The sequence below is a fragment of the Rhodotorula paludigena genome (assembly GCF_050403205.1).
Source record: "Rhodotorula paludigena JCM10292 DNA, Rt_paludigena_JCM10292v1_ctg12, whole genome shotgun sequence".
NCBI lineage: Eukaryota > Fungi > Basidiomycota > Microbotryomycetes > Sporidiobolales > Sporidiobolaceae > Rhodotorula > Rhodotorula paludigena.
Window position 1 is genome coordinate 155,889 of NW_027481446.1, and position 23,380 is coordinate 179,268.

At 65.3% G+C, this 23,380-nt stretch overlaps 9 protein-coding genes across 9 annotated transcripts; 2 read left to right on the forward strand and 7 right to left on the reverse strand.

Annotated features, from left to right (window-relative positions):
• Positions 1 to 731: 731 nt before the first annotated feature.
• On the reverse strand, positions 732 to 1,849 carry SBA1 (Hsp90 cochaperone SBA1; the record flags this gene model as incomplete). Its single annotated transcript, XM_076647961.1, has 5 exons — positions 732 to 755; positions 833 to 934; positions 1,023 to 1,187; positions 1,321 to 1,693; positions 1,764 to 1,849. 5 exons carry the CDS (start codon positions 1,847 to 1,849, stop codon positions 732 to 734), a joined length of 750 nt encoding a protein of 249 aa, XP_076506470.1.
• Positions 1,850 to 2,280: 431 nt separating this feature from the next.
• ATP23 (putative metalloprotease) lies at positions 2,281 to 3,336 on the reverse strand (the record flags this gene model as incomplete). Its single annotated transcript, XM_076647962.1, has 4 exons — positions 2,281 to 2,289; positions 2,363 to 2,575; positions 2,659 to 2,966; positions 3,078 to 3,336. The coding sequence occupies 4 exons, from the start codon at positions 3,334 to 3,336 to the stop codon at positions 2,281 to 2,283; spliced, it is 789 nt and encodes a 262-aa protein (XP_076506471.1).
• A 122-nt stretch (positions 3,337 to 3,458) lies between these two features.
• FIP1 (cleavage polyadenylation factor subunit FIP1) lies at positions 3,459 to 6,293 on the forward strand (the record flags this gene model as incomplete). The annotated part of the gene is made up of 10 exons (XM_076647963.1): positions 3,459 to 3,522; positions 3,587 to 3,614; positions 3,671 to 3,746; positions 3,812 to 3,852; positions 3,930 to 3,979; positions 4,046 to 4,545; positions 4,620 to 5,049; positions 5,112 to 5,194; positions 5,257 to 6,158; positions 6,227 to 6,293. The coding sequence occupies 10 exons, from the start codon at positions 3,459 to 3,461 to the stop codon at positions 6,291 to 6,293; spliced, it is 2,241 nt and encodes a 746-aa protein (XP_076506472.1).
• Positions 6,294 to 6,496: 203 nt separating this feature from the next.
• JCM10292_001107 (uncharacterized protein) lies at positions 6,497 to 10,370 on the reverse strand (the record flags this gene model as incomplete). Its single annotated transcript, XM_076647964.1, has 16 exons — positions 6,497 to 6,501; positions 6,563 to 6,741; positions 6,802 to 6,899; positions 6,965 to 7,100; positions 7,168 to 7,214; positions 7,277 to 7,285; positions 7,345 to 7,618; positions 7,680 to 7,742; positions 7,800 to 7,812; positions 7,866 to 7,923; positions 8,291 to 8,521; positions 8,581 to 8,694; positions 8,756 to 8,929; positions 8,988 to 9,110; positions 9,171 to 9,650; positions 9,711 to 10,370. The coding sequence occupies 16 exons, from the start codon at positions 10,368 to 10,370 to the stop codon at positions 6,497 to 6,499; spliced, it is 2,664 nt and encodes an 887-aa protein (XP_076506473.1).
• Positions 10,371 to 11,593: 1,223 nt separating this feature from the next.
• On the reverse strand, positions 11,594 to 14,536 carry JCM10292_001108 (uncharacterized protein; the record flags this gene model as incomplete). The annotated part of the gene is made up of 3 exons (XM_076647965.1): positions 11,594 to 12,172; positions 12,242 to 13,775; positions 13,833 to 14,536. 3 exons carry the CDS (start codon positions 14,534 to 14,536, stop codon positions 11,594 to 11,596), a joined length of 2,817 nt encoding a protein of 938 aa, XP_076506474.1.
• Positions 14,537 to 16,154: 1,618 nt separating this feature from the next.
• Positions 16,155 to 16,938, reverse strand: SDD2 (Sdd2p; the record flags this gene model as incomplete). Its single annotated transcript, XM_076647966.1, has 5 exons — positions 16,155 to 16,196; positions 16,291 to 16,353; positions 16,429 to 16,556; positions 16,658 to 16,844; positions 16,909 to 16,938. 5 exons carry the CDS (start codon positions 16,936 to 16,938, stop codon positions 16,155 to 16,157), a joined length of 450 nt encoding a protein of 149 aa, XP_076506475.1.
• Positions 16,939 to 17,177: 239 nt separating this feature from the next.
• Positions 17,178 to 20,287, forward strand: JCM10292_001110 (uncharacterized protein; the record flags this gene model as incomplete). The annotated part of the gene is made up of 5 exons (XM_076647967.1): positions 17,178 to 17,471; positions 17,537 to 17,611; positions 17,716 to 18,135; positions 18,191 to 19,963; positions 20,024 to 20,287. The coding sequence occupies 5 exons, from the start codon at positions 17,178 to 17,180 to the stop codon at positions 20,285 to 20,287; spliced, it is 2,826 nt and encodes a 941-aa protein (XP_076506476.1).
• A 150-nt stretch (positions 20,288 to 20,437) lies between these two features.
• JCM10292_001111 (uncharacterized protein) lies at positions 20,438 to 21,360 on the reverse strand (the record flags this gene model as incomplete). Its single annotated transcript, XM_076647968.1, has 3 exons — positions 20,438 to 20,557; positions 20,617 to 20,703; positions 20,791 to 21,360. The coding sequence occupies 3 exons, from the start codon at positions 21,358 to 21,360 to the stop codon at positions 20,438 to 20,440; spliced, it is 777 nt and encodes a 258-aa protein (XP_076506477.1).
• A 215-nt stretch (positions 21,361 to 21,575) lies between these two features.
• KRR1 (ribosome biosynthesis protein KRR1) lies at positions 21,576 to 23,281 on the reverse strand (the record flags this gene model as incomplete). Its single annotated transcript, XM_076647969.1, has 9 exons — positions 21,576 to 21,719; positions 21,782 to 21,865; positions 21,931 to 22,209; positions 22,269 to 22,409; positions 22,471 to 22,596; positions 22,656 to 22,790; positions 22,854 to 22,925; positions 22,987 to 23,080; positions 23,139 to 23,281. 9 exons carry the CDS (start codon positions 23,279 to 23,281, stop codon positions 21,576 to 21,578), a joined length of 1,218 nt encoding a protein of 405 aa, XP_076506478.1.
• Positions 23,282 to 23,380: the final 99 nt, after the last annotated feature.

Genomic DNA, 23,380 nt, shown 5'->3' on the forward strand with positions numbered 1-23,380 from the left:
GATCGGTGCTGTGGGATGTAAGAGCGAGTCAGTCGGCTTGGCCCTGTGCTGCACGGCGCGATTGTGCTCGAGAAGAGCGAGGTGCGGGCACAAGTGGGGGTTGGCGCAGCGGTGCAGCTGCGGCAGACGCAGCCGTGCGACGCCCTGCAGTCGAGCGCTTCGCACAGACTCGTGCTGCCGCGGGCCTGCTCGCACCAGCCTGCGCCGTCGCTGCTCTGTTCCCGCTCGTCCTCCTCGTCACATCCTCGTCTCCTCTCCCTCCAGAAACATAGCTGGGACCAGCCGTGCTCGGCGGCTAGGCTCACGTACCAGTGAGAGTGTATCGCAGACGGCGGAGCGCTCTGCGAGGCGGGCGAGCGGATTGCGCGAGGTCGAGGGGCGGGCCGAACGGGGCACACGCAAGGAGCGAGAGCGATGAGAGCGACGAGACTGTGCGAGTGCGCGGTCGAGCTAGCTCGTTCAACGCTACTGCCACAGATGCAGGCTGTTGAAGCGAATCCGGCAGAGGGGAAGCGGTGCACGATGAGCCTTCCCTTCCGCGCGGAGCGGGGACAGACGACAAGACCGACTCTTCGCTCCCACGTCAGCCAGAGACGATCTGTGCGATTCAGTTCCTTTGCGACTAATTTCTGCATGTACTGCTAGCTGCGGTATGCGGATCCTTGGGCGGGCTCGAAGTACAATGGCTCGAGGCGCCTTTCAAGAGCGAGTTCCAGAGGGAGAAGAGCCGATTATGCCTCCTCGAGAGGGGGAGGCTGCAATCAAGTACGTCGAAGCCAGTCAGCACCGTCTCCGAGCCAGAAAGCGAGAGGAACGAAAAAAACCAACGCACGCCGTCGTCGTCGGAAGAGTCGTCGCCGCCCTCTGCCTCGCCGCCGAGGTCGGCGCCGCCCATCCCGCTCGCCTTGAGCTGCTCCATCATCTTCTCAAAGTCCTGCACAGGGTCGCGCAGCAGTCAGCAAGGCTCCGCGGCGGATGCACGGGGTCAAAGAACGGCGAGAGCTGGATGGCCGAGAACGCACCATGCCGCCCGCGCCGCCGGCGCCACCCATGCCGCCCATCATCGACGCAAAGTCCATGCCGCCGGCCCCGCCCATTCCCGGCATCCCTCCGCCCATTCCGCCCATACCGCCCATGCCGCCCATGCCGCCCATGTCGGGCATGCCGGCGCCGCCGAACTGGTCCGCCTGTGTTGTGCTCTGCGGGTCAGTCTTTGCCCTAACAACCACCAAAGGGCGCTGAATGGAGAAGGAGGGGCCAGGCGCGTCCTCCGCCCGCGTCGTCTGCGGAACCGGTGGGATGAAAGAAAGGCGGACGCACCGCGTCGTCGGCGTCGTCCTCCTGCTCGTCCTCGTCCCGCCAGAGGTCAAAGTTGCTCTTGATGCGGTTGTTGCGGCCCTTGTCCTTTACGAGGCGGGGCCAGTACTCCTGCTGGGCCTTTTGCTTCTGGAGGACGACCTGGAGGCTCTTGCCTGTGAGGGCGCGCTTCTTCTCCTCGACGCCGTCAAACAGCTCGAGCTCAAACTCGTAGTCCTTGGGCTCGATCGTCGACGCCGAGCCCTGCGACGACACCTTGTGCGTGTGGCCCTTGAACGCGAGCTTTGTGCCGTCGACCGTGAGCGAAAAGTCGGGGTCGAGCTCGGGCGCGTTGATCGTGAGGAAGACGACGTTGCGCTCGGGCTCGCTCTCGGAGCTGTGCGCGCGCAAGAGGCGACGGAAAGAGAGCAGAGGGTCAGGACGGGGACGACGACAGCGGCGATCACACGCCCGCGTGGACGGGGCGGGAGTACAGAGGGGAGGGAGCGTGCCTGCGCTGGGCCCAGAGGAGTTCGGGGAAGACGGGCGCCATTCTTGCGAGTCGGACGATGCGGAACGGAAGCGACCCGCAGGAAGGACGTCGAACGAAGACGGCAACGCCGGTGCACCTCTACGCCACCTTCCTGGGAGCCATAGACAGCGTCGGTTTCTTTCATAGCACTATTCGGACTCACACCGTGATTCGCAGCTCGCTCTGAGGGGCCGTTGACCCCTCGTCCCCGTCCCGTTCGCCGTCATCAGGTCGTCGTCGTGCACTCGAATCGCAGCTTCCTGTGCTTTCCCCGCACAGAGCGTGGCCTGAAGGTCTCTGTTCAAAGCGACTCTGGGCGCAAAGCGCCCGAGGGAAGCCGTCTCTGGCGTTCCTCTCCGACTCTTCTGCCTACAGGTAGCCTCTCCTTGGTTCCGAGTGTAAGTGAGGGGGGATAACTCGCATGCGATAATCGTACGACAATAGTTCAGGGCTCAGTAGATCTGCCGAGCGTGCAGCGCAGGTCAGCGTCTCCGCACGGGCCGGGCACGAAGCGAAACGAAACGACGAGCGCACCTCATCAAACGGCCTCGTGTCGGGCCAGCACGACTCGAACACCTCGTTGACGACGCGCTCGGCCTCGTCCTTGGACTTGCAGTTGGGGTTGGCCGCGACCGAGAGGATCGCGCGCCGCCGCACGCACGCCTGGTGCTGCTTGGTAAAGTGCCAGTTGCGCCGCGTGAACTCGCGCCCGAACCGGCAGTCGCCGCTCAAGTTCTCGGCGCGGATCTGCGAGCACGAGCTGGCCTGAGCACCAGTCCTGCTCGCCCAGAGTCGGGAGCAAACGGAGAGGAAGAGGCGCGGAGGCTCACCTCTGTGCACGCGTGCGCGCGCAGGTCCTCGCCCCATTTCCCCCTCGGCTTGAACCTGCGCTCGTCCCACGCGTGGACGAGCTCGTGCGCGAGGGCGTCCTCCACGTGCGCGCGGCTCATGAAGCGGTTCTGGCACAGGAGGATGCCCAGCTCGGACGAGTACCCGCCGGCCATCGTCGGCGGGCAGGGCTGGCACGTGACGGGGAGCGGGAGGTGCGGCGTGTCGGATTGTTCGGGCGCGGGCATGGTCGACCCGGGGGCCGGCGGGAGGAGCGAGATGTGCTGAAGCATGAAGCGGACGATCGGGCCTGAGGACGGCAGCATCGTCAGTCCGGAGCGTGGGTCCCGCTGACTCAATTAAGGGCTCCATTGAAGCGCATCTACGCCCTCCCGGAGCACAAGGAAGCGCTGGGACGCACTCTCTCGCGCGAGTTCGTCCCTCCACTTCTCGCAGCGCCTGCAGTCTGCGAGATCGCGTTTCCGGTCGCGGTCCGACTTGTCTGCGTCGGGCTGCTGCCCCTGCATGATGGCACCCTGGTCCCAGGCGGCCTTGTCGTCGCAGCGGAGCCGGGCGGGGGCGGCGAAGGCGGAGAGGGTCGCTCGCCAGCGCTCGAACGAGCGGCGGAAGGACGGCGAGTCGTGCGGGTCGAACGCAGGCTGCTGTGGAGGCCTGGTCATGGTTCCGCTCTGCCCGTAGCTCGACGTGGGCGCAGCGGGGACCGTCCGAGGGAGAGTCTCGCCGTCTCGCTCTCTCGTCGTCGCTTCTCCCGTGACCGCCAGAGAGCGCGAACCTGCGAGCAATGGAAGTCGACGAGGACGAGGCCTTCCTCTACGGCGACGCCCCCGCCCCCGCTGCAGCTGCCCGTGAGCTGTCCCCCTCCCCTCATCGTCCAGGTTGCCCTCACAGCGCTCATCTTCCCCTCTGCAGCCCAAGCAGGAGCACCAGCAGCAGCAGAGTACGTGCACGACACTCGCTCGACCGCCCTCCAAGCTGACCCAGCTTGCGCCGCAGTGTGACGGCTCCACCTCCTGCACAGGACGGCGACGACGACGGCGAAGACGAGGACGAAGACGAGGAAAGCGACGACGTGCGCAGTCACTCCTGCTTTGTGGTTTACAGCTCCACCTAGCTCACACGCTCGCGTCTGTGCAGGACCTCGAAATCATCCTCGACGGCGACGGTGCTGCTCCTCCGTGCGTCGCGATCAGCCTGCTTCGGGGTGCTGTGGCCCCTCTTCGTACGCAGTACTGACGTGCGCAACCCTTTGCAGGCCGCGCCGTCCGCTCCCGCAGCGCCCGCTTGCTACCTCGCCTCAGAAGCGTGAGTTCCGCCTTTTACCAACTCGCAAGTGGACTCGACCAAGCTGACTGTGCACTCTTCTTGCAGCTACTGCACCTGCACCCTCGGCGACAACCGAGTACGCGCCGCTCGACCGCCCCGGCGTCGCCAAGGCCAACTCGTCCACCTCGGTCGGCCCGCCCTCGCTCCCGCAGCCCGACGCGACCGCGACCGACGCTGCCTCGACCGCGCTCCTCGCCGCGCAAGCCGCCGAGGGGACGCCACAGCCGGGCGCGCCCGCGACCGGGTCGGGCACGCCGCTCAAGGCGCCCGTGCCGGACCTCGTCCCGCGCGGCTCGCTCACGCCGCTCGAGCTCAAGCCGTCGCAGACGCCCGCGTTCGACGTCGACGCCGTGCAAAAGGACGCCAACGGCAACGACCTGTTTGACGTCGACCTCGACGCGATCGAGGACAAGCCGTGGCGCCGCCCGGGCGCCAACCTCGCCGACTACTTCAACTATGGCATGAACGAGGCGACGTGGAAAAACTATGTGCGCAAGCAGCGCGAGATGCGCGCGACCGAGAGCGCCGCCGCCAACCCCTATGCTGTGCGTCGGTCTCGTCATCTTAGCCCCCTTCTGCCCGCCTGACTGACCATTGCCCTATCATCCGTCCCGTTCAGGGCTTCGCGTCGGGCAACATTGCGCAGGCGTGGGCCGACCTGACGCCCGAGCAGAAGCAGCACATGATGGGCACCATCATGGGCTTCCAGCCGGGCGCAATGCCCGGCCCGGCGCAGATGGCGCAGATGGCACAGATGGCGCAGATGGCGCAGGGCATGGCGGCGGGTGCGGCCATGCCGGGCGGCATGAACCCGATGCTGATGCAGCAGATGCAGCAGATGCAGGCCATGCAGCAGCAGCAGCAGCAGCAGCAGCAGCAGCAGGCGCAGATGCAGGGCATGAATGGCGGGATGAGCGGCGCGCAGGCGGCGGCTATGGCGCAGATGAACGGCGGCGCGGGTGTGGGCGGCCCGGCGGCGGCGGCGCAGATGGCGCAGAGTGCGAGCGGCGTCGGGTCGGACGAGGCGAACGGCGTCAAGAAGGAGGACTGTACGCCCGTCTCGGCTGTCTCTTCGCTGCCGTCTGTCGAGCTCACCCTCTCCTTACTGTAGCCGAGTCTGCGGTTGGCACTCCCGCGCCGTCGGAGGGCCAACACGATGACATCCAGTCGGGCGACATCGCCGGCTTTGGCGCTGTGCGTCGCGCTTCCGGTCTTTTCCTACGCTCTCTTCACAGCTAACATTGGCATTTCCGCAGGATGCTGTCAACCCTGCTTTTGGCGGTGCCGGCATGCTCCCGATGAACCCGATGAACCCGCTCGCTGCGCGCGGGCGCGGCATGGGCATGGGTATGGGCATGGGTATGATGCGCGGCCGCGGCGTCCCGACCGGGCCCGGCATGCGCGGCGGCCTCCCCATGGGCGCAGCCGGGCGCGGGCGCGGCATCATCCCGACCGGTCCCGCCGCTGGCGCCGTCCCAACGGGCCCGCGCGCCGCCCTCCCAACCAACGTCCCTACGGGCCCGCGCAACCCCGGCCCGAGCGGCGCTGCAGCCCGTGCGTCGGCCGCCGGGCGCACGTACCGCGACAAGGACCGGTACGGCGATGCCTCGTCGACGGGCGCGGGCGGGGCCGAGTCGGCGAGCCTCGACTACGGCACGGCCGGCGGCGCGGACGAGGCGGACCGGAGCCCGCGGCGCACGCGGCGCGACTCGCCCGACTATGGGCGCGATAGCGCGCGGCGCAGCAGCCGGTACGAGCGGAGCCGGAGCCGCGAGCGGTCGACGCGCGAGAGCCGCGACCGTGAGCGCGAGCGGGACCGCAGTGCGCGCGACCGGGAGCGCGACCGCGAGTTTGAGCGCGAGCGCGAGCGCGAGAGGGAGCGCGACCGCCGGGCGGGGACGTCGAGCCGCACGGGGAGCGGCAGCGGAGCAGGAGGAGGCATGAGCGACTTCTTCCCCGACAAGCATTCGCGACCGTCATCGCGCTCGAGGGACGACCGGTCTGCGTCGCCGGGGATGCGCATCCGCGGCGCAAAGGACCGCGAGGACGACGGGCGCAGGTCTCGCGGCGGGACGTACTCGCCAAGTGCGGACCGCAAGTCGCGCAGGACTCAGTGGAGTGACGACGAGGATGACGGGAAGGCGATCGATGAATCTAGGTGCGCGTTCCTCTCGGCCTCTCGATGCGTCCCGTTCGGCGTGTCCTGACACGCAGACATGACTGCAGGAAACGCAAAGCCGAGTATGAGGCGGAGGGAGACAGCGACCGCCGCCGGTCATCACGGCGCGACTAGGCTTTTCCCGTAGCTTGTCTCCGCATCACTAGCATGTACTGCAGTACGCCCACAGCCCGTACGCATCCGAGAGAGCGCGAGAGCGCTGGAGTAGGTGATACTTCTAGCTGGGTATTCCAGTGTGCATTCGCGAGGTATGTACGATGAGATGGCTCTACAACAGGATCTGCTGCGATAGAGGAGACGGTGGAACGGCAGACCGCTTACGCTGAAAGGAGGTGCGAGTCAGCGTCTTGTATACGAGGCAACACATGGGACACGAGACGCACAGAGCGTGTAGCCACCGTCAATGATGAGGTCTGCGCCGGTCGTGTAGGTCGACGCGTTCGAGCAGAGGTAGAGGAAGGCGCCCGCGAGCTCCTTGGGGTCGCCCTGGCGACCGAGGACGGCGTTGCGGTAGCACGTCTCGGCAACGGCCGGCGCGGCACCCATGGGAGTGTCGACGAAGCTGCGGAGTGAGAAGGGGGTTGAGTAGGGGACGCTTGACGAGCCTGTGCGGACAGCTCACCCAGGCGAGATGGTGTTGACACGAGCGAACTTGCGCCAGTCGCGCGCGACCGACTTGCAGAGGTGAACGACGGCAGCCTTCGAGGCGTTGTAGGCGCTCTGAGAGTGGACGAGTAAGCAATTTGCGTACGGGTGTAGCAGGAGGAAGATGTGTCCGGGCGCACCTGGTCGAGGGGGACGTTGACGATGTGTGCCGACATCGAGGTGGTCGCGACGAAGCTGCCGGAGCCCTGCTCCTCGAAGACGGGGCCGACCGCCTTCATGGCGTAGAAGACCGAGTCGAAGTTGACAGCCTGAATCCTGCGGAAGAACGCGAAACCATCAGTCTCTCGTCCGATTCTTTCAATCCCATAGGGCGTCCGCGTACTTGCGCCAGTCCTCGAGGGAGAGGTCCTTGATGCGGCCCGAGCCACCCTGTTGACAGTGTGCGAGGTCAGATCGGCTCAACCCTTTGCGCTATGTGCGGAGAAGCGTACCATGCCGGCCTGCGAGAAGGGCTCGTCAGTCTCGAAAGCAACACGGAGGAGCATAGCAGAAGACGAACGTTGGCGATGAAGGCGTCAACGCGGCCAAAGTCGGCCTTGACATCCTGGACGAGCTTGGTGACCTCCTCGTAGCTCGCGACGTCGCACTTGTACGCCTTGACCTTGGTGCCGTACTTCTTGGCCAGGTCAGCCGCGCGCTCGTCCATGCCCTGCGCAGAGCGGTACGCCAGCGCGACGTCGCCGCCGACCTCTGCGATCGCCTCGGCAGCGGCGAAACCGATGCCGCCCGACCCGCCCGTCACGATGGTGGTCTTGCCCTTCATCGAGAGGCGACTACGACGAGATGCTCGTCAGCTCACTCGTGAGAGTCTGGGACTGTCGGGACTGTGCGCACCCGAGGATCGAGTCCGGAAGCTGAGGAGTCGGGCGGGGGAAGGGGCCATCCGAAGGGTCCGACCTGTGGGTGCGAGCTGGTGAGTGTACGGACGACGAGGAGCCACACGTGGGTACGCACATGTTGCACTGAGCTGCAGGACGGCAGATCGAGGAGATGCGAAATTGATGAGCCGATGACGCGCACAAGTGGAGACGAGAGTCGGGAAGACGCAAGGACGCACTGTGAGGGTGGGCAGGGAGGTCTAGGGGAAAGCACGGAGTAGCGAGAAAACGCAAGGAAGCAACGAGCAGCGTCAACGCGGAGACACTGGGCCGAACGCAGCCTGGCCGACCCGACCAGGCCCCACGATCCGCGAGGGGGAACCCGGTCATGCTTTGCAGGACTTGACTTGTTCAGTCTACCGTGTTGACGTCCAGGACCTCGACCGGCAACTTATGCGCGAAAGCGGGCTCAAAACAGCAAGGACGACGACAAGTAGGGTTGCAAGGTGAACGACGGGCTACAGGACAAACGTACGGAGCAGACAGGGAGTCGGCTACAGGAAGGTGGCACAGTATCACAGCGGTGTGTGTAGGCAGCAAGTGCACAATCAAATAGGAGAATCGGACAGAGGGGAGATGGCGGTTGAGAAGGTCGCCGTGGTCCCGCGCATCTAGTGCCTTCGCGCGGCTGTCTACCCGCTCGTGCTTGACGTGGACGTAGTGGATGAAGCGCGAGTCGTTGAAGTCGTCAACGTCGTCGAGGCTGACGTAGGGCCCGTGATCGTCGAGGTGCCCGTCTGGGTTGACGATGGGCCCGTCGAAAGCGAGGTGACAGTTGAAGTAGACGAGGGCGCAACGCTGATTGTCGAGCTCGTTGTCGGGACAGCGGTGGTGGTACCGTCACTCGTGATCGGCACAACGGGAACGACGGCCGTGGTTTGCGGTGCGTTGTCGTTCGCGTTGTTGTTGTTGTTGGCCGCACGGATTGCCGGTGGAATTAGAGTGGCGCAAAGAGCGACGAGGACGACAATCTGGGTGCCGAATCTCAGCGTGAGGCACTGAATGTCGGCGAGCACAGAGCAGACAACGCACAAGGATCACCACGATGATGCCGAAGCACCACCAGCGGTACTTGCGCGCGTTTCTCGCGTGCACGACAGCCTTCTTCACGTTACCGAGACCGTGCTCCATGTCCTGCTCAGTCTTGATCGCGTCCTGCTCGATGCGCTGGATCGTGACATCTTGCGCGTAGACCATAACAGCCATCTATGGAGCAGGCTGATGAGCCGCCAGGTGCAGTACATGAGCGGATAGAAACACTCACGTCTTGGAAGAGCTGGGAGAGCTCGATGAGCGTTGCCTCGATTCGAGCCAGCTCGGCGGCGCGATTCTGCACCTCCTTAAGAGCGCCGCGAGCAGCCTGCGAGCGGTACCCGTTCGTCTGGAGCTGCTCGTCACGCGATGATCAGGTCTGTCTGTCTGCGTAATAAGAGCGAGAGGCACGTACTGCCTGCGAGAACATGGCGCTGTCTCCGCCCGCCTCAGCCTGCTTGACGATCTCCTCGATCTCGACCGCCGACATGCCCGGGTTGACCACCTTGACTTGGCGCTCCATACGCGCGCGCTGATTCTTGCGGTAGTCGCGCTCGACCTCGGCGTACCGCTGGATCGCGTTCTTGAAGCGCTCTTTGAGCGCATCGACCTGGTCCTGCCGGATGGCAACCTCCTCGAGCGAGAGGTTGTGCAGCGACTGCCCGAGCGGAATCATAGCGCGCAAATTAGCATTGCCTTGGTCGAGGACGTGCACACGGTCCTTGATCGACGTGAAGAGCGTGCGGGTCGCGGCCGTCTTTGCGTCGAGCTGCGATTTGACCTCCTGCGCCATGCGATCCTCGGACGACGGGAGGGCGAGCATGCGCATCTGAAGGTCGCCGACGGCCTGGATCGACCCGTTTGCCTCGCGCAGCGCCTGCTGGAGGTCCGACACCTGGAAAAGGAGAGCGTATCAGCTAGAGTAGGCAGGGAGACGGCCTCGTCAAGGACGCACCTCCTGGAAGAACTCGCCCGACTCCTCAAACGGCACCTGTCCCTTTGAGATAGTCGGACCGCCTCGCTTGACCAAGCTCTCGCGGCGCTCGTTACCGTCGTCGCGCTCGACGAGGTCTACCGTGCTTGCCTTCTCCTCGCCGTACTCCTCCCCTCCACCGAGCGAGTCCTGTTCATACGCGCGCTGCGACGCAGTCGGCGCGATGGGCACCATGCTCGTCTTGCGCGCGCCAGTTGCAGCGGCACTCACGCCCGGCACGGTGGAGATGCTACGCTGACGGGTCTGGCGCGGGTTCGCCGGCGTGTACTGGGTCTCGTGCCGCGACTGCGGAGGCGTCATGTACGCCGGCGCGTAGTTGACGGCGTACTGCGCACGACTGTCGTTTGGATCAAAGTCACGCGGAAGCGGGACCTCAGGCGGGGTCTGCAGATAGTGGGCGTCCGAGGCAAGTGGCGGGCTCGTGTAGTCGGTGTTGTCGTGCGGTGGGAGAGGGAGCGAGGGGACGGGCGGGACAGGCTCGTCGTTCGCCTGGTCTCGCGATCCGTAGCGCCGCGACCCGGTCGAGCTCGAGCGCGAGTGCAGCGAGCGGTTCAGTGAGGTCGCCGAGCGGTTGGTGTACACAATGGTGCCGTAGCCGCCGCCGGACCCACCACGACCCATGCCCGCACCGCCGCCGCCGAAAGAGTAGTCGGCTTGCCATCCCGGTCCAGGAAGACGCGGCTCTTCGCGCGACGGCCGTCCCGGGTACCCGCCGTCATCCTCCACTGCGTAAGGGTCGAAGTCCCGAGGCGCGGAAGCGTCGTATGGGTCGCTGGGCACCCGAGATTGGGCCGCCCTTGACGACTGCTGAGGAGCCGAAGGCGGTTCAGGAGCGGCTTGGCGGGCCTGCATTCGAATGAGAGGTCAGCCAAACGGCCTGCTAGCTCAGATCATTGAGCCGTGCGCACTCGAAGGGCGGCGAGGCGGTCGCGGGCCATTTGTTCCAACTACCTGTGTCGACGTAAGGCGATCTACGACGTCGTGTACCCTGCGTCGAGTGAGGCGCTGTAGCGCTTTGTTTATCGCTCAACGAGCTGGGCCGAAGTGCTCTGGAAAGAGAGTGTGTTTGGGCGACTGGCACGCAGGAGGAAGCTGAGTCGGCGAGCTGGACGCGATCAGTGAGGCTGGGAACCGGGTTCACAGCGACAGGCGGGGCAGTCAAGCGGCGTCTCGTCCCGCTCAGCAAAAGCAATAGGCTCTGCAGCACCCGCACAGCGAGCGACGGCTGCGAGGACCGACGGCAACGAGGGGAGGCAAGCTGGTCAAGACGGACGCGAGTGAGCAGCGAGTCGAGGCAGTCAGCCGTGTGTGGCCATGGCAGCCACGGTGCCGGGACTGGCCCTGCCCAACCGGGACAGAATGAGAGATCGCTCTCAATGCGAGCGCAGCTTGCCGCATCGGGGAAGGAGGAGCAGCGGTGGCTGGAGGGCTGGCTCGCGTGGACCCGCTGCACTTGCACGCTGGACGCGAGCTTAAAGCCGCGCATGTGCCCTTTGAGCAAGCTTCAAAAGACGCGGAAGACGGCGACGACAAGATGCCTAGTCGGTGCGAGGGCGAAGGCTCTCTCCGTCGCACAACAAGTGATTCGTGATTCATGCATTTCGTTAATGCGGATTAACCCGGCAAGACAGTGGTACAGAGGTGGAGACAGGGCACGTAGACGTGGACAAGCGACAACAGAGGAGAAGTAGAGGCGGGCGTGAGGGGAGGAAGCGATACAAGGATATGCCAGAGGTGGATCGACGAGGAGAGAATCTTTCGTGTATACAGGTCACCAAGCATGGTCGTGGCGCGCAGGTAGACGTGGACAGGCGGAAGGAGGATTGCGAAGGGGAAAAGGCCGTTCAGCAAATGATCTTGAGCACGACCTTGCCGGGCCGTGCGAGCTCGCCGTGCTCCCTGAGGCAGGCGTTCAGATCCTCCTGCGTGACGATGAGCTTGGTGGTGGTCGGCGCTGCGCCCGACGTCCTCGTCGTCCAAGCGAGACCCCACTCGCCCATGCCGTCGCTCGCGCCCGGAAGCGTCACGCCCGACGCTTTGAACTTGATCTGCACCTCGGTGCGAAGGCGCTCCAGCTCGAGCGAGGCAGGCGTCTCGCCGTCGACGGGCTTGGCGACGCGCAGAACAACGTTCTCGTCCGCATGAAGAAGCTTGAACGTCCAGCTCGCGCTCCCGCCGCCGATCGTGCGCGGCGACGAAGCATTTGACGAGGGCGCAGGGCTCGCGAGAATCGGGCCGAGCGAGCTGCGGCCGCGGCGAGAAGACACCGTCGAGCCGGTGCGCGAGTGAGTCGATGCACCGAGCGGCTGTTCCGTGGAGGACTTGCGACCGTGCGAGACGACGCGGCTCGATGACGCAGAGGTGCGAGGGGTGTGCGGCAAGCCGTCGTGCGAGTAGGCGTATTGCATTGGCGGCGGGACAGGCTGCAAGCGGGTTGGGAAGGCTCAGTCAGTCATCGAGCCAGACAACAGATGTGCCCAAAGAAGACGCACGAAGAACGGAGGCGGCGGCACGGTGTTGTTCTCGTGCAGGACACCGTTCTCGATGTAGTACTTGCCAGCGACGACGCGCTCGTAGGGCTTGTCATGCTGGTGATGGGACGAGCCCTGCGACGACGCGGCCCATTCCATGTGCGGTGTCGGCGGCGTCGGGCACATTTCGCTACCGCCGCTGCTGCGCGACTGACTCATGGCCATCGAGCGCGCCGAGCCGGACGATCCGCCCGAGCGCGCAGAGTCGAGGCTCGAGATCGACGCCGACGAAGTCATGTGCCCGGGCCGGTAGAGCGATGTGCGCTGCGCTGTCGACGCCGACGGGCCAAACGACATCGTGCGTATGCCGCTCTGCGAGAGTGAGGGGCGGCGTGGCGCCATGTTGAGATCGCGCACACCCTCGACGCGGCCGGACGGCGTCTGCCGGAAGGCCGTCGGGAACGGAGTTCCCCACAGGTCCTCGAACGACGAGATGGACGACTTGGACGCCGACGAGCCCGTGCGGCGGTGGCGGCCCTGCAGCGGCGCGCTCGACGGCGCCTGCGGCAGGCGGCCCATGGGCGAGCCGAGCGCAGGGGCGGACGGGCGGCGCGCCGACTGCGTGGACGCCAACGGCGGAGCCGTGAGAGGCGCGCGACTCCTGCTCGGCATGGGCGATGTCGCCGCGCGGTCCATCGCGACGGACGAGACGGCCGCGGCGAGGACGGCGGGCGAGAGCGCCGGGACGGGCTCTTCGGGCGCAGCAGCCTTCTTCGCGCCGCGCAGGTCGCCCAACGAGCGGATGTGTCGCAACCCGCCAGAAGCCTTCTTGCGCAACGTCTTGCCGAGACCGCCCGAAGTGACGGAGGCCGGCGTGGTCGATCCGCTCGAATTCGGGATGGGCGTGACGGTGCGCGAGCTCGAAGCCGTCGTGAGCGAGATTTTGCTGTCCGGACGGTCGACAGGGTGACTGAAGCTCGAGGCGCTGCTGGCCAGGAGCGGACGCAGAAGACCGCCATCTGTCGCCGACGAAGCCGCGAGGCCAGAGAGGGGTGAAGGCGAACCGAGCTGTTCGCGCGCGATGCGCAGGTCACGGGAGCTTGCACGCAGGTCGGGACTCGAAGTCTTGATGGCGAGGATGGGGCGTGCGGGGCGCGGCCTCGGCGCCTTGATCGTCGCATCGTTGGCGCCGAGGTCGTTCGCCGGGTCACCGGCGCTGAGCCAGTCGGGCACGTCGGCGCTCTCCGATGCGAGATCCACGCCCTCGCTCGACGCCGTGCGGCCGATGGCACCGCTGTTGACGCCGAGGACGTCCTCAGGGCGCATACGGAAGAAGTCGCGCACCAGGAGCGAGTCCTTGACTTCGCTCGACATGCGGAACAGGTGCTCGCAGAAGTCGCTCAACTCGTTCTGACGGTGAGCGACCGGCGAGCGGGCGAAAAGGCTCGCGAGCTTTTTCGACGAAGCGAGGCGGGGGACGGTGTGAAGCGAGGTTGGGAAGGTCGCCGAGGCAGAGGGAGCCATGGGGCGGTCGTCAGGAAAGGCGGTGGCGAGGCTGCTCATCTGAGAGTCAACATTTGCGGGGGGAGAGCACCTCCGGGGTCAAGCGCACCTGGAAGCAAAGTCGACGAAGTCTTGCCACGACCTCCACACCGTGTGCGGCTCGCCGTGCCCCGCGAGCGCCATCTTGCCAAGACTCTCCCTCCTCGAGTGTCCCCTGGCCGGCCCCTCGAGCGGACTGCTGACGGGGCTCGCGACGGGGACGACACGGCACGCGAAGAGGCAGTGCTTGCCCGACCCCGAGTGGTGCGGGATCGAGACGGTCTTGATGAGCAGTGTGTCACCAATCGACATGACGGAAGAGGGTGCCGTTGAGCTGGAAGACGCCGAGTTCAGGTAGTCGGTTGCAGAGGATGCCGCGAGGGAAGAGGGGGTGGAAGGGCCGGACGGAAGGGGAGGCGGCGGGGTTCCGCTGCGTCTTGGGCCGTGCGAGTTCGACGCAAGAGAGTTTGAGCGGAGCCGGCCGAAGAAGGTCGAAGGTGAGGGCGCGGCTGCTACAGGTCGCGGCGTCCTCTGGTTCTGCGAGTAGTCGAGCTCGCCGAATGATTCGAGCGGCGCTGCGGGCGGAACGAGGGCGGATCGCGGTGCGTCGGCTGTGCCAAAGAGCTGTGCAGTCTGGAAAGCGGTGCCGAACGTTGGCGACGGAAGGAAAGGCGGAAGGAGAGCGGGACCGGCGGTGGCCTGTTTCCGGGCAGCGGGCAAGCCAGTCAGCCTTGAGAGCGCGTCAACGGCAAATGCGTGGCGCGGACTCGCCATTTTCGAGGTGCTGCCGAGGACGAAGGACGAGGAGCGTGCGAGTGATCTTCGATCGTCCCGCGAACGCGTTCGACGAGGGTCCTCGAGACAGGAGACGAGATTCGACGAAGTGCGTGGGTATCGTTCGTCGGCGTGCTCGTCGTCACAACAAGGTCGTGAGGATTGTCGATTGCGCGTTTCGAGGTGCAGGTCGCGTCGGGACAGGTGAGAAGAGCGTCTGAGAAGGTCAACGGTCGGGTCGGTCGAGGGCGGGAAGTCGCGCCTTGAGGTCGTGCACTGGTCGTCTCCGGGTCGTCAAAGTCGTCAAAATGTCTGTAGCGAGCGGATCAGGGCCGCAGCGTCAGCATCTGCGTTCCACAGAAGCGGAGCCTGGTGCTCTTGCTCGCGCGGCATGCACCTCGTCCCAGCGCTCTCACGCCGTCCTGCGCCCGCTTGATGCGCTCGTGGTCCTTGTTCAAGCTGCACACAGCGTCCCGCGACCCGATTCAGCCGCTTGGGCGATCCCGTGGGGGCGCTCGCTGTTGCCCGACCCCAGATCTGGCAGAGTGCAGCAAGCGGGTCCGAGCACCCTGGCGGGCTGCAGGCAAGTCTTGAGGCAGAAGGGAGAGCTCACTAGCGCTGGCGAGTCGTCGGTCAGCTGTACGACGGCGTTGCGAGGCGGATCGAGGCAGCGAGACGAGGGCGATGCGGCGGTGCTCGCGGCGGAGAGAGAGGGGCGGCGGCGGGGCTTCGCGGGCGACAGAGACGCGCGTGCAGCACCGGGACCCGTGCAGCTGCAGCTGGTCGAGCAGATGCAGGCCAGAGCAGGCGCTCTCGCTAGCAGGCAGACGAGCGAAACGAGGGTGATGCTCTGTGCGAGGCCGCTCCCCCGCACTCAGCCGGCCGACGCGCCTCGACGCGTGCGCCCGTCTTCGCACCTCGTCAACGGCTGCGGCGGAAACGCTTCCCGGCGTGCACGCGCACTCGTTCTCAGCCTGTGCTCGCGGCAGATCACTCGCTCGGAACTACGCAGCGCCGTGCTCGTCGCTTCTGCGCGTGCGCTCCGCCTTGTTCGTCCCCTCGTCGTCGCTCAACGCCAAGGTCGGCTTCTCTCTCGCCGGCCGACGCGATCTGCCCCTTCACGATCTCACAGAACAGACGACACCGGCATCGTCGCTCGCATCGCGCCGCACGGACCCGCCCTGGCTCTCCTGTCTTCCGCTCGTCTTGTTTGTGCTCGTCACTCAACCCAGACGCGATCTCCTGTTCGTGCTCTTCCTTCGTCCCGCAGGCGCTCGCTGCAGCGAGCATCTTCTTCTGCCACGCGTCATCCCCGTTCCGCTGCTCGATCACAAATGGCCACCCTCTTTTTCGCCCGCTTCCCGCTCGCATGGCAAGCGTCACGTCCAAAGATCTTCTCTGGCTGGACTTCCGTTTGGTGTCTGCCACGCATATCATCCTGCATGCACACCATCTCGTGGAGTCTCATCAAGCTGTGCGGTGACGTACCGAAGCGACTGCTGCTCAAGAAAAGGCGCGGAAGCCGGACATCGCTTCGCACGCATGCAAGGGCAAGCTACCGCGCACGCTGGCTGGAACTAAGACGTAGCGTTACAGCAGTACAGGCACGGGGGAACGGCTACCAGTCATCGTCGCTGTCGTAAGCGGCTTTCCGCGTGAACTGCGAGAGGCCGCGTGTCAGCACATCGTGCGTTCTTGAAACCCATCGCAAGGGATGCGTCGAGCTTGACGCCAATGCGACAGAGACAACGAACCGTGATCTTGCTAGCCGACTTTGCGCTCGCGGCGCCTCCCTGACCCTTCTCCATCGCCTCGACCTGTCGAGGCAGCAACCAGTCAGTCATCACCCGTAACTTTGTGCTGCAGCTCACACGAGCCCGCAATGCACGCACCTGGTCGAGCACGTCGATGAGCTGGTCCTCGCTGACTCGCCCGCGCAGCTGGCCGCTCTGCGCCATGCGCATCAGGAGCTGCTCGATCGCACGAGCGCGGTCCGGCTTGACGAGCGCTATCCGCGACACTGTGTGAACTCGTTGTCAGCATGGGAGTCCAAAACTCTCCAGAGGCGCGTGTCTGATGGCGCGCGCCCCATCCCGCAACGGGGCTTCGGAGGAGACTCACGTCGCTCGCGCGCCTCCGGGCTCAGGATCTGACTCATGACGGTCCTCCGGCGCTCGTCCTCCTGTGCCGCCTGCTGCGCTGCGTCTGCGCCATCCCCACCGCCAGGTGCGCCGCCCGGTGCGCCGAGCGAGGGGGAGCCGCCGGGGGCAGGAGAGCCGGACGAGCCTTGCAGCTCGGCCATCCGTTTCTGCGGGGGATCGGGCGTGTTACTCGGGACCAGTATAGGCTGCACGAGCGGCTGCGTGGCTCACAGCGCGGATTGCTTCGAGGTCGGCGTCCATTCGGCGGCGAGAGAAAGGGTCGGAAGGGAGTGGTGGGAACCGCGAGGAGCGATCAAGCGGGAGCTTGAGAGGACTGTCTGAGCTCTTCCGAGTTCTCTAAGCTAAGGCTTGCCCTGTCTCGAGTAGAGGGACGCGTCGGAGGGAGCGAAAGCGATGAGGGACGTTCCTCTGCCTTCTCGACTGTCGCTCACTTGGCTGTGCAGCTCTACCGAGTGCTGCGGGTGCTCTACAGCGCCTAGATGGACCCTGCAGACGCGGGCCCTCCGCCAAAGAGGCGCCGCACGTCGTCTCCGCGCCCCGCACCGCGTCGCTCGTCTCTCGCGGAGGACAGGCATCCCGCGCACAGCCCGCCGGCGCCGCGTGCTGCTCGCAGGAACCCGCTGGAGGGGTTCAACGATGAGGAGGAGCTGCCCGACGAGGAGGACAGGCGGAGCGACGGAGATCGCGGTCTCGAGGACGACGACGGGGGCGCAGCGGACGGCGAGGACGACGAGGAGCACTGCGCAGTGTGCTTGTCGCCCATCGAGAACAAGGTGCGCGCGCTCACAGGGGCGGATTTCGCTTACTACGTCGCAGGCTCACTCTCCTCTCCTCGCAGACGGTCGTCTCGCCATGTCACCACGGCCAATTCTGCTGGAATTGCATCCGCGCATGGACAGACCAGAGTCGCAAGGTGCGTAACGCGGTCTGACGTACTCACGCAGTCGCATTGTCTCGACACTGGACGGTCGTGTGACTCGTCCATTCTGCGAAAACTAATCGTTTCTAGTTTCGCAGTGCCCGCTGTGCCTTGGCCCCATCGAGCACCTCATACATAACATCCGCTCCGCGTCGGACTACCAGATCCACTACCTCCTTCCGCTACATGCCCTCTCCGCCTCCACCTCATCCTCGCTCGACTACCTCCCTCCTCGCGGAAACCGTCGCCCGCGCCTGAACCCGACCCTGCCGCGGCACGCACTGTACGGTAGAAACCGCTTTTCGTCTTCGGCGCGCCTGAACAACGAAGACGAGACGACTTGGCGCGAGCGGCAGGAGCAGCGTGCGCTCGAGCGCCGCAGGTACATCTACCGCGAGGACCTCTACGCCAAGCACGTCGCGAGTAACCGCTACACGGGCTTCAAGCCGTTCTCGCCCCAGACCTTTGTCAACAACGCCGACCTGAAGGCCAAGGTTATCAAGTTCATCCGCCGCGAGGTAAGTGTCCGACCCACTTGTCCCGCAAATGAGTGCCGCTTACACTAAACCACAGCTACAAGTCTTTCCCACCGTCGACATTGCTTTTCTCACTACCTACCTCGTCTCTATCGCATCGCAACTCGACCTGCGCTCGTCTGCCGCGATCCGCCTCATTTCCGACTTTCTCTCCGAGCAAGACGCTCAGCATCTCGTGCACGAGATTACCACGTTCGCGCGCTCGCCCTTTACAACCCTTGAAGGCTATGACCGCTTCGTGCAATACGGTCGCCCAGCACGCGAGATCCCAAAAGCGAAGGAGCTCGAAGCGCTCGTGCACGATGTCGACGAGCTGAGCCGCGAGGCTCCGCGCTTCGAGGAGCACATGCGCCGCCGTCGCGCAGAGGACGAGGCGGTCGAGCGCGCGAGGCCTAAGCCGCCGCCGCCCATGTCGGCCACCTTGCCCGGGCGCCCGAGCGAGGAAACGCGCAGGCGGGCAAGCCAGGGAGACACGTACCGCAACGGCGGAGGGGACAGTGGGTATGCCGAGCGGCGAGCAGACAGGCGCAGATCGCCCTCGCCAGATCCGCCTATGCGCGAGCGGACCGAGCGGGCGCGGCCGAAGGGGTACCGCCGCTCGCCCTCACCTGGCCCGTCGCGCGAGCCGAGCTGGCGCGACCGTGACGAGCGGTACACTGGCTCGTACTACGTCTCGAGTCAGAGCCGGAGGGATTTGCCACGGGGAGGGGGAGCGCGGTATGCTCAGCATCCCGCTCCGAGGGGCAGAGGCAGGAGATTCGACTATCGGGACGAGCGACCGCGTTCACCGTCCCGCGAACAACGGTACCGCTCGCCTTCGCCGCCTCGCTCGTCCCGCCGCTCGCCCTCTCCCGCGCTCTCGCCTCGCCGCCACTCCCTCTCCCCCGCGCCGCTTCCGCGAGCTTCTCCGCGGCGCCGCTCCCGATCCCGCTCTGCTACGCCTCTCCGCCGCACAGCCTCTGCCACTCCGCCACCGCCCGTTGAGGCCGATGAAGAGGACGCCATCTCACTCGTCGGCCCGACCTTTTCTTCGCACGCTGCTTCGCCGCGCCATTCTTCTCCTCCTGCGCAGGAACAGCAGGCCGATGCTCGCCCTATGATCAGCATCTTCGGCGCCGCACGGCGCCTGCTTGGCAATGGCCGTGTCGTCACCGTCGGCGCAGACGGGCGTGCCAGCCTGCAGTCCAGCGCCGAGGCCCGCGCGGTGTCTGTCAACGGCGCGAGCAAGGGCCGTGTCGCAAACGGGCAGGAAGCCGCACCAGGCGAAGGCGTCCCGCGCCCGCAGCACCAGGAGCCGTACGATGCGGCACCATCTCGCCGACCGGCTTCGTCTGCGGGCAAGTCGCTCCTCGCTCGTCTTGGTGGCGTTGCCGACACGTCTGCTTCGCCCTCGACGGCGTCCTCGTCTCCCGCCAACGATGCGGACTCGCTTCGCGCCAAGCTGCAGGCTCGCCTGACCGCCGAGTATCGCGAAGCGCTCGCCTCTCGCTCGTCGTCGAACGGCTCGAACGGGACCGCGACTGTCGCAGGCAAGAGCGACTTGCGCTCGCTCCTGCAGACACGGCTGCAGGCCGAAAAGGCGCTCGCGTACGAAGAGCTCACGCGCGCCAAGGTTCAAGCGTCGCTCGCCGCGTCACGCTCGGCGCGCGCCGAGCACGACGAGGAGCGCACGACCTACAGCCAGGCGACGCGCGACCTGCTCATGGCGCGGCTCGAGGAGGAGCGCCTCTTGCACGAGGGCGTCGTCGCGGGCGGAGGGGGCCTGACGGGCTACGACTTTGAGCAGGACTACTCGTCCGTCGCTCCGGCCGTGAGAGCGTCTTACGCTGCGCCCCGCCAAGCTCCGTCGACGCCTCTGTCGCAACCACAGCCCCCGCCGCCCGTCACGCCGCCCGCCAACTCGTCCAGTCGGGCTGCAGCTGCGCCTCCAGCAGGGTCCATGAACGCAGCCAAATCGGAGACATCGCTCAAGGCGGCGCTGCTCGAGAAACGCAAGGCGGCGGTCGAGGACGAGCTGAAGAAGCGCAGCGGCGAGCTCAAGGAGCGGCTGATGCGGCAGAAGTTGATGGCGATCAAAGCTGGGAAGGCTGGCTCGAGTGCCGCAGCGGCAGTTGGAGCCGAGAAGCAGCAGTGAGCTGTAAGTGACAGGCTTTACCGCGCGATCTCGGGGCGTTCTGAGGAGAGAAATTCGATTCGGCCATCTGAGATACTGCCATCGACGTGGTTTGAACGGGAGCTCTACAACAACAAGACACGGAGTGTACATGCAGCGCTCGCGAGGTGTTCACGGCCACGTACAGCCCTTTAACAGCACAACCTTGCCACCGTTCGCGGTCTGGGTGCTCAGCGGCTGCGCGAGGTCGAGGCGGGTAGGCGGATCCGCCGACGAAGCAAGCGACAGGAGCTGCATCTTGACTGTGAGCCAGTGTTCGAGCTGACGGTAGAAGGAGAAGAGGAAGGCACCTTCGCAGCTTCGGTCGTCTCGTTGTTCACATTGACGACCTCAAAGAGCGCCGCAAAGAGGTCAAGCGCCCTCCCCGCGGTGACGGACTGCGGAGGTCGAGTCCTCAGTGGGGGTTCCAAATGCTCAAAGTCACCGTAGAAAGTCGAGCGCAAACGCGGAAGAGGTAGACGCACCTTTGCAACCCAGACGTCTCGCGTTTCCTCGCCCGCGTCTCCCGCAGACCGAGCATAGCGCACGGTGAGGAAGTGTCGGTCGGCCATGGCGACATCTCCAGCTCGTTTGACGTGCTTCGGATCGGCAGGGACGGCTCTCCCTTTGAGGCGGGCGAGTTCGAGGACCGGGCTGACCTTCTTGACGGCTGCAGCAGGTTTCGGCGGAGTCTGTGCAGCACCCTTCTTGGCCTCGGCGGCCTGTCGGAGCTTGTCGAGGGCCGACTGCTGCCGTGCACGCTTCGCCCGCTCCTCGTCGCTGACCTGCACCGCCTCACTCACGCGCTTGACCCGGTCGCGGTCCGGCAACAGCTCGCGCAGCTCGGGACCGTAGCTGCCGGCGTGCTTGACGAGATCCGCAGCAGGTAGCACGGCGTCGTTCGACCCGACGGGACAGTCATGCGCCGAGGGAGCAGCGTGCTCGCGGCAGAAGGCGCGAGAGCAGGCGGCGCATGTGAGCGGGAGGAAGTCGCTCGTGCCGCACGATGCTAGGGCACAGTGCGTGCCCGCGTCCAATGGCGGTGGGGCGCTCATCCGGCGCGCAACGCGACGAGGAGGATGAGGGAGCAAGCAGCTTCTCCGTCGCTTCGAGCAGCTCATCTGTACTTGCGCTCTCATGCGTGCAAAGAGCAGCAAGCTTCGCGACGATCCGTAAGATGGAGACAACAGTGACTGCGAGATGCAACGTCGGAAGCAGACAGGAGGGGCAAAGACCCGAGCGAGAACAACTACAGCAAAGACCGGTTCCCTCACGCCTCCTCGTCCCGCTTGCGCTTCTTCTTGTCCTTCTTGGCATCGCCCACGCCGCCCACTGCTGCTCGTGCAGGTGCCTCGGCCGGCGCCACAAACGCCTTGGCGCGCTCCTCCTGCCGCTCTGCCGTGACCGCCGCTTGCTGCGAGGGCGAAGCATGTAAGACCTCCGCACCCATAGTGCCAAAGATAGATTCGAACGGACCTTGGCAATGCGCTTCTGCTCCTCGCGCTGCTGCTTCTCCCGAGGCTTGAGGAAGTACTCGCCGGATTCGAGCTGAAGGTCGATCTGGAGACGTGCGGAAGCGCGTCAGGGAATGGCTCGACAAAACAGAGCTGACAGAGCTGTCGCACCTTGCTCGGGAGCTGCGCGGGCGGGAACGGCGTGTACGGCTTCTTCTCCTTCTTCTGCTTCTTCGCGGGCGGCTGCTGTTCTCCGACAGCTGGCGCCGTCGAGGTCGATGCATCGCCGTTGACGGGAATGCCGTTCGCGCCCGAAGGCGCCGCGCCACGCTCGCCGGCGCCCGGGCCGCGCTTCTTCTCGCGGCGGCGACGGAACTTGGGCAGGAAGCGGTCCCAGTTCTCGGTCGCGAGCTTCGGGTCTTTTGCGAGCTCGCGCTTGATCATCAGCTCCTGTAAGATTCTGACGTGTCAGCCTTGCAGCTAGGAGAGCCGGGGGACAAAGACGGCACCTTGATGTGGTAGATCGGGTGGACGTTCTTCATGCAATCGATGACGATCTTGCGGACCTCCTTCAGACCCTTGTGCCCGCCCATCGCCGCAACCGTATTACCCTGCACGAGCACGTAGCATTGCGTGAGAAGCTCGATGGCCTGCGTGAAAGAACAGACAGGTCAGCGTGCGCTATGATTGCGGAGGAGCGGTGTCTCGCACCTTGAGCGTCGAGCCGCCCGGTCCAAGAATGCGCTGACGACGCTTGACGAAGCGTTCGTTGTTGCGAATGACGTTGCCGATTTTGATGATGTCGCAGTCCATGCCGTCTTCGAGGATCTTGACCGCCTGTCCGCGCAAAGAGAGGGTCAGCCCCGTTCATCTCCACCGACGTGTCTGTAATGCACCTGAGGGAAGGGCACACTGCGTGCAAGCAGCTTGATGAGGTCGCGCGCCTTGAAGATGATGTACGGGTCGTAGGTCTTGCGCGTCGTCTTGACCGTCATCGAACCCTCGACGAGGTCGAGCACCGCCTCAATTCCCTGTGTGCATTCTTCGTCAGCCTTTGCGAATGAGAGAGAACGGGAAAGAGCCAAAGAACGCACATGCTTCTTGAGCGCCGTCTCGACATGTCCCCAGATCTCGCGCAAGTAGGTCTCGCGGTACTTGGCAAACAGCTGCAGGTAGCGAAAGCGTCAGTACAATCCACGTAGCATGATCCAGCAGTGCCCTGCGTACGGTTGCGAAGCTGCTCTCCTCGAGGAGCGGTCCGGTCATGTCGGTTTCCGTGAACGGTTCGATCGCCCAGTGGTCCGTTCCCTCGACGTCCCAGCTGCGAGAGGAGGATCGTAAGCTGCAATTCAGCCTGTACGAACTCGAGCCAGACGCACGGCTTGTCCTTGCGGTGCATCTGCTTCTTGCTCTTGCCCTTGCGCTCGTCCTCGAGCCGCGCAAACTCCTCCGGGTCCTCCTGTTCGAGCTTGGCACGTGCCTCAGCGGCAGCAGCCTTCTGCGCAGCGTTCTTGCGAGCCATCCTGGAGCGAGCGTGAGAGCGTGGCGAGGGCGAGCGTCGCGCTCACAAGGCCGTGCTTCCGCTCCGAAGCCCCCTGTTCTCGCTCATCTTCATCAGTCA